Below are 15,987 nucleotides of genomic sequence, written 5' to 3'. Positions count from 1 at the left end.
ATACCTCTCTTCCATGTATATCCAAAATCTGCTTGCTGCTCATGCGTCTGCCGTGGTTGGCCTGCACAATTTGCCATTTGTTCTTAACCATTTTTTGGTTTCCCTTTCCTTTTATGGCTTGCCCTATTCGGGACTGGGCCTTGCTTGACGATGGGCTTTGCTTTTTCTTCAGCCTACCCTTTTTCCTGCTACCATCTCCTGCCATACCACTCTATCATTCCTACTGCGAAGTTGTTTTGCCTCAATCTGGCTGGACCTCTTTGGGCCTGCCATTTATTCTTCTCCTAATGGCTCAGCAGGCCATTCGTTCTTTTGTTACATTACTGGCGGGCTCCTGTGTTCCATTTGTTTTCCCTTAGGCGTCCTGACCCGTTTGCTTCCCTTGGGCTTCCTCAACCCTTTTCTTAACTTTGCATTACCAAGGGCTTTTATTGAATTCTTTAGGGTTCCTCGGCCCAATTACATTATTCCTCATCCTTGGGGTTCATGGGCTTGCCATCAACCTCTTACTTTTTTTGCTTTCATTACTTTGGGCCTGTCGTGACCCATTCTCACTTTTCCACATCATATATTGCCCATGGTTTGCTTTTTCTCTCTTTCCGGGCTCCTTTAAGCCCATTTACCTCCTCAAGGCCCATTTGTTTATCTCATGGGCCTGTGACCCATTATTCCTGCCGCTTGGGCTTAATGAATTTTCTATCCGTTTGCCAACTCTTTTCTGTCCGTGTTGTTGGGCTTCTCCCTTCCACATGGGCTTCCGAAATGGCCATCAACAGAGTGCAAAGTGTAATATGAGGTATAATTTAGGGTGGTAAAGTGTAATATTTCATAATTACTCAATAATACATAACTCATTTAATCTTATTTTAAAAACAGTATGTAAACCAAATTTATGTTGTTAAAAATATTTAAGAATTTGCATGTAATTTCATTTTAGTTATCTCTAACAAAATATTTTTAAAAAAAGGCTCATATTTTTAAACAACATAGTACCCTAAAGCATGAATGATGTTTGACTCAATTCTAAGAGATTTCAGGTGAGGCAAAAAAAAAGAAGAAAAAAAGAAGAAGAAAGAAGGTAAAATACAAACGTACCCTAAAGCATGGGATGATATTTGTAGACCAAAAGATGCTGAAGGCTTAGGTATAAGAAAGATGCAATGTGCCAATGTCGCACTAACTGCCAAAATTGGGTTGGACCTTGCTAATCAAAGAAGGCAAATCGTTATGGTGAGACTGTTATGTTTAAAAATAATGGATGACGGGAATGGAGTTCAATCCTAGAATCTAGGAAAGTTTTGGAAAAACTTTTACATTCTAGAAGGTAGGAAATGGAATTGCTCTAGATATCTGGAAGTCTACTTGGGTGCCTGGGTTGGAAAAACTTTAAACCTAAACCAAGAGATAATATTCCAAATAATATTCTGACTTGAATCCTGTGAGATGGGATATGTATAGGTCCCTAATTAGTCAGGTAATTTCTCAACAAAGTCAGCATACAAAGAGTCTCATTAGGTTAGAAATATTGAAAATAACCCTATGGAGGGTAAGGTGTGGAAGAAACTTTAGAAAATTGAAAATCCAAGAGAGTCTTAATCAAACTTCTATTGTGGAAAATTAGCATGGTAAGTCATCCCAACAAGATCTGTGATTAGGTAAAGAATTAAGATCACAGAAAAGGACTACATATTATGCGAACATGAGGAAGAAAATCTGGAACACCTTTTCATTGAGTGCTCGGTTGCAAAAAATTTTTGGGCTAATTCCCCTTCCAGATTTTTTGAATTGCTTGAAAGCCGAATGGGTGATGAACTTGACATTACCAAAAGAACCAACAAATATCAAAGGAGGAAGCAAGCAATTTCATAGTATTTGTAGCAATTTATTGTGACACAATATGGATGACGAAAAACCGCCTCATAAGACAAAACGATAAGGAATTATTATATTTATGATTTCTGTTTACGGATTCCCTTACGGCATTCATTAATTTTTCCCAATATTTATTACTTTTACCAAGATAAATTAATAAACTAACTTCTATCACTTTATGTCTTGGGAATTTACACCTTTTGTGAAGGTTAATTTTGATACGGCCATTAGTGAAGACAAAGCTTATATAGCAGCAATAGGAAGAAATCATAAAGGGGAGTTGATTTTTGCATTTGACAGAGTTGACATACGACCATGATCACCGTATTGCATAAGCAAAAGCAGCATTTTTAGGCAACAACCAAAGCTACCGAACATGGTTATAATTTTGTAATTGTTTCACATTGGTCTATAGAAAAAATCACTCTTATAATCTTAATTGTTTTTAAATTTCAGAGAAATTACACTTTACTACCCTAAACTATACATCATATTACACTTTGCACCATAACCTTTTTGAATGCACGTTTTGCACCCTAAATTGTGACCCTTGTTGCACTTTGTACATTGACATTAAATTTGCAGTTAACTTGGATGGAAATTTAAAATTTAGGGTGAAAAGTATACTTAGGAGCATAGTTTATGGTGGTAAAGTGTAATTTCTCATTTGTTTTTATAGAATTAAGAAGAGGGACAATTAAATCTTTTCACATTGTGTCATATTTTTTCATCCAAGTTAATGACAAACTTGATATTGGGGTGTAAAGTATAAATAAGGACCATAGTTTAGGATGCAAAATGTGCATTCTGAAAAGTTTAAGGTGCAAAGTGTAATTGAGAGTACAATATAGGGTGGTAAAATGTAATTTTTCCTTAAATTCCTTTAACTAATTTTTAGGGTGCAATATTTTTTTACACATTTTACATTTACAATATTTTTACAACACTTTCATAACAGATCATAGATGGTAAGTTGTTATTGGTTTTAAATTGAATTAACAACTTAAATTACTTTTTTGCCCACCCATAACAACTAATAACAACCTACCACTTAAGATTTGTTGTAAAAATATTGTGAACATACCATTTCTCTAATTGTTTTAAAATTCCTTTTTAACTATTTGGTATGTAATTTCACACTTTTAGGAAAGTTAATTTTGTTACCTATAATGTTGCTAAATGGGTCCTTTCGTGTAAGAGAGTTAAGGAAAATATTCTCATCTCCTCTTTTATTGATATGTTGTCTAGAAAATGCTTTGAAGGAAATGGTCTTAGTCCCCCACAATTGTAGTCTATGTTTGTTTCTTTTCTTTTTTTTTTTGTTAATGAAAATTGTTATCCAACCAATAAAAAAGAGTCACTCCCAAAGAAAAATAGCTCTGCAATGGTCCAAAAATAATATCAAACAAACCACGTGTATTACGAAAAATAGTTCAAAGAAATTGATTTGTTCGTATAAGAAGATTCTTTTGATGGTAGAGGAAGAGAAAAACTGCCTTAACAAACACGCACCACACGTTGAATCGGTGAAAGCGGAAAGTAGAAAGCGGAAAGCCACTGACTACTATCATTTGCAAATTGAACACGATATCTCTCATGCAAGTCATTCATGCATGTATTTTTCTACAACTTTGAGTCAAATTTCAGAGAGAAGAATTCCAAGTACCATCAATTTCTTTGTCAATGACTATTTTTTTTTCAAGTAAAAGACTCGGGTAAGTTTCCAAGCACCATTTCTGAGAGAAAAAAAAAAATGTGAATATCATTTTCTGCCACTGTTCGGCCGCTTTTTTTAATGTGTTCTTACATTTATTAACATGACATTATGACAATCATGAATATAGTGTAGCTATAAGGTGGGTAATATTAAGGTTTATTATTGCTTGGTCTTCTCAGATTTCATCCAGAAAAAAGAAAAAGAAAAAAAAAGATCTTCTCAGATTGTCAAGTGTAAAAGTATGGATTCAAGCCAAATAAAATGTTGAAGCTTAAGAACATACACCCCTCTCATGATCTAATTTTAACGATACCGGCATTATTTTTCATATTTTCTTTATAATTGTTGATATAATATATTGTCTTTAAAGCAAATCACTTTCGCCAAATCTATCGTTGATACTATTATATATAAATTAAATCAGCTAATATCAACAATAGTAGAAAATGTTTGTCTCCCGACATATCATTCAAGAAGCAACGCCTTTTTTGTTTTTGTTTTTTGTCTTGTCCTTTTAGTTTCAAAGAAATGAGAGTTTGAGATTCGGACAAAAGAAATGGACTAAGATTGATGGCAGCTATTCATTACAAATTATGGGTCCATTTTGTAAAGTTCACTTTAAATTATTATTATCTTAGTTTGAGACTAGTTTACAATTCCTAACTACCATCCAAGTTTGGTGTCAAAATTAACAAATTAATGAACAGTAGGGGGTCCAAATGTGTCAAAATCAACATATTAGTTTTATTTAGTAGTCACCGAATCCCACCCCAATCAAGTATCAACCCACTTATTTCTTAATTTTGTCTTTGAACCACTTTTTTTTTTTTTTAAATAGTGGGGGTGAATAATGCAAATTAATGTTAAATTAGTGTGTTAACTTTACAAATGACCATGTAGAATATATAACATGGCTATAATTAACACAATAGACTAAAATAAAATTAGATTTGAAAGTCATTAGAGAAACTTTGAAGACTATACAGATGGAGAAAAATTGGAGGCTAGACCATGTGGTTGTCCCTCCCGTCCTAGACGGCAATGACTTTTGGGGCTCCTTATTAAACTATGGAGAATATGACGAGTAACATTGACTAATCTGCCTATGAAAACGTTGCTCCCTTAACTATTTCTCTCTCACTCATTATAAGTTTATAACTACAACCTACTTTCTCCTTTCACTAAACGCTCCAAACCATGCTTGATCACAGGCAAGGATTCACTGGGAAACCACTTTATTCTTCAAGTCCAAAATACCAAATACAGAGTAGTCATGACAGTACAGGAGATATAGAATTCGATTTCTGGGGTGTACATGATAGTGATACCAAGTATAATGAGAATTTTAGTGATCAATTTGGCACTGAAATAGAGTTTCAAGTTCAAGCAAGCCTTGTTCAAGAAGGACTTGGAGGGTACTCACTACCCTTATGGAAAAGAAACTCATCAAAAAAGGTTCAATATGAATCTTCTCCTTTGCTCCCACACAACCATCATCCTAGCAATCTTTCCCCCACTTCAAGGAGAAAAATAATTGCAGATGGTAGGAAACAGCTTATGGAGATGGTCAAAGACATGCCCGAGTCGTCTTATGAGCTTTCTCTAAAAGATCTTGTCGATGAGCAGCATAGTTTGGAGGAAGTTCAAGGGGGTCCTGTTGAGAGTGGCTCTCATTATGAAACTGAAGCTGAAGATCAAGCCAAGAAGCAAAAGAAGAATACAAAGAAAGGAATTAAGAAGGTAGGTCAGTTGTCAAGGATTGAAAGTATGGAAAGTGAAACTTTCCTACTCAAGATGTTCTTTCCTACTTCTCTATCTTTTAAGAAGAAAATCAAGGGAGGAAAAAGCTCAAAACTTTCTCCAAGTCCATCTTTTGAAGATACCAAGGACCACATTGACAAGGAATGGTGGTTGAAAAGGTTTTTTGTCACAGGAGAGAATAAAAGAAGTCGAGAAAATAGCAGGAATGGAAGCACCAGTAGCAGCAACAGCAGCACAAGCAGGTATTTGTTTAATTTACTAATAAGATCCAATGTTCAAGTGATGGTATAGGGATAATTTATCCTCCCATGGAAATCAATTCAAATTATGCTTTCCAAAGAATTTGATTGGGCAAATATGTTATTTTAGAATATGAAGTACACTAGTCAAGAATTCACTTAAAAGAGTTGTAGAAAATTATAAAAGTTAGAATAAAATTCTTAAATCTAACACCAAAGGTTAATAATATTTACTATTTTGTGCAGGCACGATGATGCCAATTTCACTCCTGGTTGCTGGTACTTCTTCCACACCAACAAAAACAAAACTAAGAGACAGAGAGGATTCGTCTTGTGAATGGAAGGCAGTTGAAAACTGAATAGGATTGATGATCGTAGCAGAATTGATGGTATGGTGCTTTTTATTCCTTGAGATTATCCTCTGGTAAAAAATCTCTAATTTTTGACAAGTCAATCTGCAAGTCTTCTCGCTGCTGGAAATTTTGGGGGGACAGTAGATAAAGCACAAATGACCAGAAGCAGGCTGTGCTAATGAAATTTCTGAGTTTGAAAATGACATTTTATACCGCTGTTGTAGTTGCTCCAAGGCTTTAGCATAGCTGAAATAGAAGTTAATATTCTAGTCTGAATACTGGCTAGCAGAATTTCCTCAACAAATGTGTATAGTTCCATGTACACTAATGCAATATGCAAATCCCAACCCAAAAGATGGATTATAAATAGATAATTTAGCAAATAGATAATCTTTCTTGATTGTGAGGCATTTATATTTCTAATGAAAAATTGTGTTCGAACTCTTAGGGTCAGAATTTAAAGGTCTTTGTTACCTTGCACTATATGGTGATGCAGAAATGGAATGCGTAAGTAGCCCAATCTTTTGGCAGTCCTAATCCACAGGTAGAATCCTCAACCAAAATTTACATCATGCACCCTCACTAATCATTCAAGGAGAGCATAGCCTGCCTACTGGAGAAAGCAAGGCCCTCATTCCCAAATGAACCTTTCTATTATTCAATAGCCAAATAGTCAGCTAATCAACTCAAGCTTTTGTAGTAAAATCCTTCAATACTGCATCTTCATGGAAGAAATCAGCAAAGTAGGCATGCCTTAGATGGGTGATTTTGAATGTGGATCATGAAATAAAAGCAGAAGCATAATCAACATGAGCTTCTTACCAATTTTCTAACAACAGAAACCTCAGAACCCTGAGTTTGGCCAAAGATGCAACATATTGTATTTTAATATTTGAAAAGATTTTTGTCCATTAGTTTGGTTCAACTAATTTTCATAATAAAATAGAATCTACAGCTTTTCAAAGCATCACCTTTTCAAGATGACTGATGAAAACAAGCTCATCCAAGCCATACCTTTACTCATTGTACGTGCATATCACATCCTCTGTTTTAGGCAAGGATTTTGTTGTATTGTGTAATACTTCCAATCAAAATGCTTCCTTTCTTGGGTATTTAAGAAAAGTCAAAAGATTCAAAAAAATCACTTTAAAAACAGATAAGATGCTCCAAATGAATACAATATACAGACATGCAAATTTGAATTTTTTTTTTTTTTAAATAATAAAGGTGGAAGGAAAAATTAACCAATTTTCATTTGCATAAAGAAAAGCGAATCATGATACTAATAGATAGTTGGGACCTATCTGCCACTGAATTCTTTTTCTTGGTAGTAATTGATCAGAACTAGAGTTCTAAACCTCAAAACCTTTTATTTACAGAACAGTGAACAAAATTTTCCAAAATCTTTAGTTTCTAGCTATCTTTGTCATCTTCAGCATCCTGCAGAAAAGCACCTCTTACTTTTGCCCTGCCCAAATAATAAAAGTTGAGTAATTATATGAATATATATATATATATATATATATTTAGAGAGAGAGAGAGAATGATACTGGAGACGCTGACTTACCTGCGATATGCTGGCACAACACGGTTGACAACTTTTGTTGAGTTTGCATCTTGAGCTTTTAGCTTGTCTGCAGTTCAATCGGAATCCATTATAAAACAAAGGATGCTAATAATAACTTCAAGAAACTTCTTTAGCCAAAAGAAAAACTTCAATATACTTGGAAGGAAATTAATGCTGTGTTCCACAAAATAAAGAATGCTGGAAGGTGCAGAAAGGACATTTTTTTGAGTTCTAATCAAAATCAGACCATATTGATCGATAATATTGAGAAATTATTCATTCGAAAAAAATAGAGAAATGAAGACTGCTTTGCATAATAAAGGTTTGAAGAACATAAATTAGGATCAAAGGTAGCTCCTATACATAAGAAGAAAAAACCTTAAGAAAAATATTTTGATCAATTTATTTACACAAATTAGATAAAGATATTTTTTGGTTTGGGGGGAGGGGGGGGCATTAAAGTTTTTTCTTATATACCATTTTCGTTTTATTAATATAATTACTGTCACGCATCAAGAGAAAATAAATAAGTAAAATTAAATTGGCAGGGGCTCCCAGAGTGCAACCTGATTTGGGCACCTTCATTAGGTTGTAGAAATTTATGGTCTAGAATTTATGTATGTGCAGAGGTTTTCTTATTACTTGTTAGATTTCAATCATAAATGCACCAAACCATGCAAACTAAAATCTAATTTGTACCCCTGCCTGATAGAAGCAGCAATGAGTCTCCATTTTGAAAATACGTGCATTGTTGAGAACAAATCTATTATGGTCTCTGCTAATAGTAAAGAAACAAGATGTAATTTATTCAAAAATGCAGAGGTAGCCACTTATTCAGACAACCAACAACCATTCCTTGCAGGGGCAAAAAAAAAAAAAAAAAAAAAAAAAACAGTGCACACCTGGAGAATTTTGCAAACCATTACTCATAGGAGGAGCAGAAACATCTGCTTTGTCTGTGGCATTCTTCTTTTGAAACTTTTGCCTCTTTGAGTAGTAATCCAGTTGGCTCTGTATAGTTTCATTCCTTTCCTGACAGATAAAAAGGACAAGATTTGCTTATAAGGAATGGAGCAGTAATCTGTTCACAAATGACAGACAATACAGCATTCAATAAGCTACCGTAAACCATACTTAATTTCCTTATAACTAACTGGGGGAACTCAGCATTACAACTATAAAAGGCTTCCCAAAAAAAAAAAAAAACGCATTACAACTATGAAAACGACAGCAATGAAAAAAGCCTTAGCCCCAAAATTTGGGGTTTGGCTATGGATCCTCAACAGAAACTTGGCATTACCAATCACAAAATTAAAGACAAGCTCCTAAACAATGACTGTCGAAGGTAAAAAGTAAAACAATTGTCTCATTTAATAGAAGATATTGAACTCCACAATCATCAAAGTAAGCAAAATTTCTTTTCCATCACAAAAATTAACTTAGTTCAAGCTTCAATAATATATAGAGTTGTACAAACACATATCACCAATAATATTAAAGATACAAAATATGGTCCTAATTAGAGAATGATGGTGAAAATGATGCACGCATCTAACCTCAATTGATAAGGTGAGGTTTTATTGAGTTCAGATGAGCTGTATTAACCCAGCAGGAGAGAGAGAGAGAGAGAGAGAGAGCAGAGCAGAGCATGCAACTAGGATGCCTTTATATTGCTATCTAGCTAAGGGTACATACATAGCCTGAAGTGATTGACCTATTCTAATATTAATATAATGTGTGGATTCATTAGATTATATGAATAGATCAAATTTTTCCATAGCTAATTTTGCATAAAGATACCCAAAAGTACACCAGCTCAATGCAAAAATCTTGACTCAAAATGGAGAGTTGGAGTAAGAAAGATTTGATCTCAGTGTTGCACTACTTCAACTATGGTTTTAGCTATTTTCATAAATTTTAACTGTTAATCAACAGGCAAGCATACCTTCTCGGCCGATATCACTTTTGTCAACTGAAAAGTTCGCTCTTTCTCTGAAAAATCACAATCAAGGAGCAACAGTTAATACAACCACAAGCCAATTTTGGAACACCTAAAGTCATAATGATTCTTGATAACATGAAACAAAAGGTTTAAGAAAGAAAAAGAGAAAGTGAACTCACCCGAAAGGGGGAAAAAAAAAAAAGCACATAACAAATGAACACATGGATGACTTGATTTATTGGTTTAAAATATAAGCTGGGTAAAAACTATAAGTTGTAACTAAAAAAAGTGAAAATTTAAAAAGTTGTACCTAGCTGAATAAGCTGGAAACTAAGCAATGCTAAACACACAGGCATAATGTAGAGAGAAGAATAAAAATAATGCAGAGGAAGTATAGAAGGATAAAGGCAAGCACATACATTTTTTTTAAAAAAATTTTATTATGGGGGTGGGGGGGATAAGTAATGAATACAATGATTCATCATGTAAAAAGAAGTACAGCTCATGAAAGGCCACAAACTAATTATCCATTCAAACTCCAAAATGCGCATTTTGTGTAAAAACATCACAGCATGCAAATCTCAACAAAATCCTGCAACAACCAGACTCTTCAAAGCCATTAAAAATATGATGGAATCTTCTAAGCAGCCACAAATTCCTTTTCCTTCTTCTTTTGAACCAACCCCCCCAACCCCCCCCCCCAAACACCCAACACACACACACACACAAAGATCACATCTCAGAAGAATGTATTTCGCATCAAATGGAACAAAGCCAGATGAAAAAGATTGATTGTATGATTCTTGAGCACAAATACTTCTAGAGGTAGGAGTCAAAACAGTGCCACAAATACAGCTCTTCCATATCAGCATACCCCTCTTTATAGCCATAGCAGAATTTAGGTCCATCATAGAGCATATTACCGTACTGTGACTCTAAAAGGAAAACCTACTTAAAATTTATCCATGCATCTAATATGCTTCAAAAAATTCAGCCACCGAATCAGCTGACAACACAATAGGCCTAATGCTCTTGTCTAGACCTATATTTAAATGCAATCACAATTCTGCAAAAACCTCTAAGAAGGACCCAAGTTTCTGTCAGCCATGTTTCAAGCACCACATAGATTGAAAGGTGTTTTGTGTGTCCACTATTCTTTAACTACAACAACATCAAAAATCAGATATGTCTCTTCAAATCATCCTTTCTCAAGTGTGTTAGAACAACCATCAAATGTTGTTAGTAGCTGATAAAACTATCACTAAAAAAGAAATAATTAAACAGAATATTACCAGTTAATATAAAAATGTGAAGAACCACAAAAAGACAAAAGCTTAGATAAAAGATAATTATGGGGTAACAGTTCTACACATGAATAGAGAACACAACCTTCTACTAATGAATGCCGCATGTTTTTGAAAGCTTTGAAGAGCTCCAGAGACAGATTTGCCATAGCCTCACTAGCAGCAGCGTCCACAAGTTTTGTGAGAGGAATGGAAATTAGTGGCATTCCTTTCAATTTCTGACCAACTAATTTTGCATACACAGCACCTAAAATACAAGAAGCAGACATTTACATGCATTCGATATACTTCTACACTCAAATTAAAGAATGTACATATATATATATATATATATACTGTTTTACAGAATAACATGGTCCAAAGTACAATAAGATACTATCATCATTCACACATAAAAATGATACACGGCCATCACAACCAAGTACCAACTGCAGCCAAAGAGAACCACCAACTTATGAGCATGTCTGGTTCATGGGCACAGCCTCCTTGAGGAATAAAATCGTAGAACCACTACCTGCAACAAGAGATGGCTCACAGCCAATAGTGTTAAGAACAATACTAAACTAATATCCATTTCTAATACTGAACCAGACACCTCCTCACCTGTCACTACTATCAAAAGAAGCAAATTTACCATTAATTTATCACTTTTAAAATAAACATCACCACTGCAGCAGAGCAAGTCACTGCCATTGTCTATCGCCTCCATTTCCACAAGAGCTCTTAGTACTACTACCACAATTATTTAACCATTACTAGTACAATAGTACCAAACTCCAAACAACACCTACCCCCTCCCCCTCTTCCTTTCCCCAGCAGGGGGGACTCCAATTCAAAAAAAGTGATTGCCTTCTTAAATTTAAATCCCCACCACTCAAAGCATTATGCAATTTGATTTGGGGCTGTGTTGTGTGAAAACAACTATGAGCCTCTCTAATATCCATCACCAAAGATATCACTATCACAATGGCATCAGCAAGAAAAATTATCACTAGCAATGACAAACTTGACATGCCATTATGTTATCTTTAACATCCCAACACCCCCCCACCCCCCCTTTCCTGCACAGATACCAACCTACCACCACTTAGTCAAAACCTTAAACATGATAAATGACTATCATTTTCATCATTGATATTCTGAACTGCATCAAGAATACTGCCCAAGTGTCACCTCCATTCACAAGGCACCTACAATCATAACCAATTAAACAACATTCCAGTCCTAAATTACCATCATGGTTGCCGACCACTTATGAAATCAAAACCTCAACAAATTTTCACCACTGCTCTTATAAAATTCCTAACACATGGTGATGCAGTCATGGAAGATTAATATTTTACTACTCGCAAATTCATCTATAAAAGATTTATTTTATGGGATTCACTTGTGAGTTATGAAGTCCAGTTTTAGTAAGAGTCGTATGGTTTCAAAGGTCTAAATATATGCATCCTAGGGTTAAACCAATTTTCAATTTAGGCTTTTATTTAACAAGTAATGGTTAATATCATATCTGGAGGCAAAATCATAATTTGTACAATCCTTGACAATTGAGGGTATTTTGGTAATTTACTTGAGTCTAGAAATGTCAGTTAAATCTTAAGGTCCTGTTTGGTGAGTAAGTTCTAACACACATTTTCACATTTTAAACAACCTTACACACATTTCAACACACTTTTTCACCCATACGTATATCAAAAACACCCAAACAACATTACTCAAACTCCTCTACCAAACAGACCCTAAGTATCTTAGGTTTTGTTTTATTTGAGTCCAAGGTTGTGTGTTTGGTTTACTAGTCCAACTAGGAGTCTTGATACTACTAGTACAAGTAAGAGTCTTTATATATATTTATGTTTAATGTACTCAAAGAATAGATGGAGATGATTAAGAATATATTGGGCATTTTGAGCACTAAGGCATGTTGGCTTGATATCTCCCTTTCTCTTCTCCCTTTGCTTCTTTTTCTTGAGCTATTGTTCACAAGTACTATTCATAAATCCCTTAAGCAGTATAAAATCTATTTTTTCGTTCTTCCTTACAATCCCAAGTCAAGTCATTCCTCTTCCTATCAAAACCATAATACCTCATATACTTTCTCTATCAAATAGTCATTTAAGAAAAAAACAAAAAACAACAAACCTAGCCAATTTTGAGCCCTAATTCTTTCTTCCACAACTCTAAATCCTAGATCCACAAAAACTCCTGAACCTTAACCCACTACAAGCAGATGTTAGACAAATTCACCAATTTTTCCTACATCGCAGGTTCTAATGACAAGCACACTAAATGTATAAACCCATTCAACTGGAACTTTATTAATGAGTTGAATTCTCCAAAGTAGACAGAACCTCAAGTTTTATAGAGTTACAAAACAAAGTTACAAAATAAAAGTTCAGAATTTGCTCAAGTGGAATGAATTCAGGAAAGCTGGGGAGAGTCTAAGTCCATGACCAGGCAAACAAATTAACATTTTGAGCTTGTAAAAAAAATGCAAAATACAGAACAAATCTAGGTCATCCATACAGCAAATTCAGTATCAAGAAATAAATAAGCTAAATGCCAAGGCATTCGATATAACAAGTCATGACTCACTCTGATCCAAGAGAAAGAATAAACCCAGTTGCACAATTTGTTATTAGAAAGAAAGCAGCCACTCTTGTCAAGAAGAAATGACCATAGATATTGAATTTATAATAAATCACACATAGAGTCCCTCAAGTGATTATAAAGGAGTGCTTCAAAATATGAATTTTCTGATAAACCATCAATATAAAGAAAAGAAGGGAGACAGAAGCAACGAAATATAGTTACCACCAGAGCTAGAATGTCCCTCCATAACAAGCTTTAAATCTTCAGATTTTATGGAAGCTATAACATAGTCAACAAACTCAGACCAAGAGCCCCCTATTCCAATGTTATCCCTCTGCACATTACGTTACTAAAATTAAAAAATAAAAACAACAAACCAATAATTGTATTCACTCCAGCACATAGAAATTTTCTCACAATTACTAAATTTAACTTGGACCGGCAATAGACACAAGTAAATCTAACAAAAGGACAAATCCAAAAGGATGTCTAGAATAAAGGGGTCTTAGCAATTTTGAATAGTATTTACTCAAGACAGACAAAACCTGTTCAAATAGATCTAATAACTAGTACGTTTCTAGCTATTGTATGAAAAGGGGAAAAAATATAAGAGAAATGACATTCTAAAGTGAGACAAGCATATAAAGCATAAAAAATAAACCGTCAGTCATAAATTGGGGCTCTTTATGCAGGCTTACAAAAACTGTATAAACGGAAAAGAAATCAAAATATTATAAACCCTACAAACTTGTCATCTTTTATAACGACTGAAATACAAAAAACCAAAACCAAACCAGTCCTTATGCAACCAGTAAGGCAAAGCTTGAGTAGTGACGACCAATACGCAGAAGACTCTCCTTATAAACATTTCCAGGTGGGTTCAATCATAGATTAACCTTGGCTAAGACCCAATAGCATTAATCTGTGGATGTCCTGAGTTCTTCATTGTTTAAAAATCCAAATCAATAAATGTTTAACAACCCCCCCCCCCCCCAATAGAATTGTACACTAACACCCAGTTGGTGTTGACTTGTGAAAACTCCCCCTATTTCCCTTATTGACAATTTCTTCTTTTAATAATTCAATTGTTACAGCAAGTAAGGGATATCCTGCTTCTTGTTATAAAGGAAACCAGACAGTGCCACTGAGACTAGCGACCTAGCTACTCGGAACTAACTAGCTACCCTGTATTAAAGTTTCGATTTGATAATAACACGGTAATTGCAGCTCTTGACAACAAATTTAACTAAGCCTTTTGATTGTTTTCCTTTTTCCTAACTCTTTCTTGGCAACCAAACAAAGGGTATGACAACATAGACAATTAAACATACACATAAGTTAAACTAAGGCAAACCCAGAAGCAGAAGCAGAAACAGAAAGCTCACCATGTCTTCAAGCTGCAGAACCGACTTAACGGCCTCCCACGTATTGGAGTGGAAATCAGTGACATGGATTCTGAGGTGTGAAGGATCAGAAGCAGAAACGTGGAACAAAAATGGACGCAGCTTAACCGAGTCTTGGCCCTGTTCCCATTCCACCTTCGGCTCGCCGAATATGGGCTCCAAGTCTTCAAACCCCATGCTTGCAAATACACAGATAGAGAGAGAGAATCAAGCTCTGTTTGGTTACTGAGAAAATGAAGGAAAAGAAAAGAGAGATAACAACATTTTAGGTGTTTTCATTAATTTATAATAATCTGAGATGAAAAAGCAAATTTTTTTTTTCTTTTTTCCTGTTTCTGATTCCAAAATTTATGGAATTTCAGGTATCGAAACAGAACCAAATGGAATAGGGAATTTCGCATATCTAGGGATTCATCCTTTTTGGTTGCCGAGAAAATATCGAAGAAAATTAGAAACTTCTTCTACAACAATTGTTTTTTGGTGTAGTTGACTTGGCCGTACTTCTCTGAAGCCAAAACCACAAACATTTATAAAATGTATTATAAAGTTTCAATCTCTTTTTTTTTTTTTTTTTGGGTCGAATTTTCCTGCCTTTTCTCGGCAACCAAACAAGCAAACACCAATATGAAAAATGGCGGGAAAATTGGAAAAAGAAAAGAGAGTAAGGCATTATTAATATGGAATGGAAGGTGTAAGAGTAGAGAGTAGAGTTTTGAAGATAGCATACCCAGTAAAAGAGATGAGAATCCACAGATAACAACAGAAGATTGAAGAATAAAGGGGAAAAGAGGAAGGAGGTGAAGAAGTCCCAATTTATAATGTCACTGTGTGAGTTTAGACTTTTGAGAGAGAGAGTCTGGCAGTTGGGAGTGGGAATATTGTAGAGGAAGTTTTGTGGGGAAGTGATATTTTTGAAAATCTAATTTAAATGGTAAAAACTCTCACAATAGTAACCCCTAACCTAATTTGATATTTAATATGATAATAATTCTTTTCTCAAAAAAAAAAAATTATAATAATTAAATTTTTTTTTTAAAAAAAACCAAAGTTTGTAGTTAAAAAGTAAATCATGACTTTTTAATTTTTTTCATAAAACCTTTTTTTTTTTTATTTTAACTACTCAACCCCAAGGTGCCATCAAACCAATTGGCTCATAATAAGCGTTAAACTTTATTAATCATAACAATCAAAATACTTTATCTATATTTGTTGTGAAAAAAATCAATTAAAATAACTT

The 15,987-nt window shown here is 34.4% G+C and overlaps 2 protein-coding genes across 4 annotated transcripts; one reads left to right on the top strand and one right to left on the bottom strand.

Moving 5' to 3' along the window:
- Nucleotides 1-4,601: 4,601 nt before the first annotated feature.
- Nucleotides 4,602-6,389, top strand: LOC115963375. Its single transcript, XM_031082343.1, has 2 exons — nt 4,602-5,592; nt 5,836-6,389. The coding sequence occupies exons 1-2, from the start codon at nt 4,787-4,789 to the stop codon at nt 5,924-5,926; spliced, it is 897 nt and encodes a 298-aa protein (XP_030938203.1). The 5' UTR covers nt 4,602-4,786; the 3' UTR covers nt 5,927-6,389.
- Nucleotides 6,042-15,645, bottom strand: LOC115963376. 3 transcript variants are annotated; one of them, XM_031082345.1, is made up of 9 exons: nt 15,478-15,645; nt 14,733-14,975; nt 13,570-13,681; nt 10,841-11,002; nt 9,455-9,501; nt 8,412-8,541; nt 7,510-7,576; nt 6,417-7,410; nt 6,042-6,188 (listed from the first exon to the last, which is right to left on the bottom strand). In XM_031082345.1, exons 2-8 carry the CDS (start codon nt 14,925-14,927, stop codon nt 7,356-7,358), a joined length of 768 nt encoding a protein of 255 aa, XP_030938205.1. In that variant the 5' UTR covers nt 14,928-14,975; nt 15,478-15,645; the 3' UTR covers nt 6,042-6,188; nt 6,417-7,355. The 3 variants fall into 3 exon arrangements, with proteins under 3 accessions (XP_030938205.1, XP_030938206.1, XP_030938204.1); XM_031082346.1 differs by having other exon boundaries at nt 13,573-13,681; nt 14,733-14,928; XM_031082344.1 differs by having other exon boundaries at nt 14,733-14,928; nt 15,478-15,644.
- Between the last annotated feature and the right edge of the window lie 342 nt (nt 15,646-15,987).

This window comes from Quercus lobata, chromosome 10 (assembly GCF_001633185.2).
Source record: "Quercus lobata isolate SW786 chromosome 10, ValleyOak3.0 Primary Assembly, whole genome shotgun sequence".
Classification (NCBI taxonomy): Eukaryota; Viridiplantae; Streptophyta; class Magnoliopsida; order Fagales; family Fagaceae; genus Quercus; species Quercus lobata.
Note: the sequence above shows the minus strand (reverse complement) of the source record. Positions and strands in the feature narration are given on the sequence as shown.

What these genes read in the sequence shown, in the direction of transcription:
- LOC115963375 (XM_031082343.1), top strand. Translation starts at nt 4,787, where the DNA reads ATGCTTGATCACAGGCAAGGATTCACTGGGAAACCACTTTATTCTTCA. An exon ending in AGCAACAGCAGCACAAGCAG is followed by an intron (nt 5,593 to 5,835) that starts GTATTTGTTTAA and finishes TATTTTGTGCAG; the next exon opens with GCACGATGATGCCAATTTCA.
- LOC115963376 (XM_031082345.1), bottom strand. Translation starts at nt 14,927, where the DNA reads ATGGGGTTTGAAGACTTGGAGCCCATATTCGGCGAGCCGAAGGTGGAA. An exon ending in TTCTGCAGCTTGAAGACATG is followed by an intron (nt 13,682 to 14,732) that starts GTGAGCTTTCTG and finishes CGTAATGTGCAG; the next exon opens with AGGGATAACATTGGAATAGG. An exon ending in GTTGTGCCAGCATATCGCAG is followed by an intron (nt 7,411 to 7,509) that starts GTAAGTCAGCGT and finishes TTATTTGGGCAG; the next exon opens with GGCAAAAGTAAGAGGTGCTT.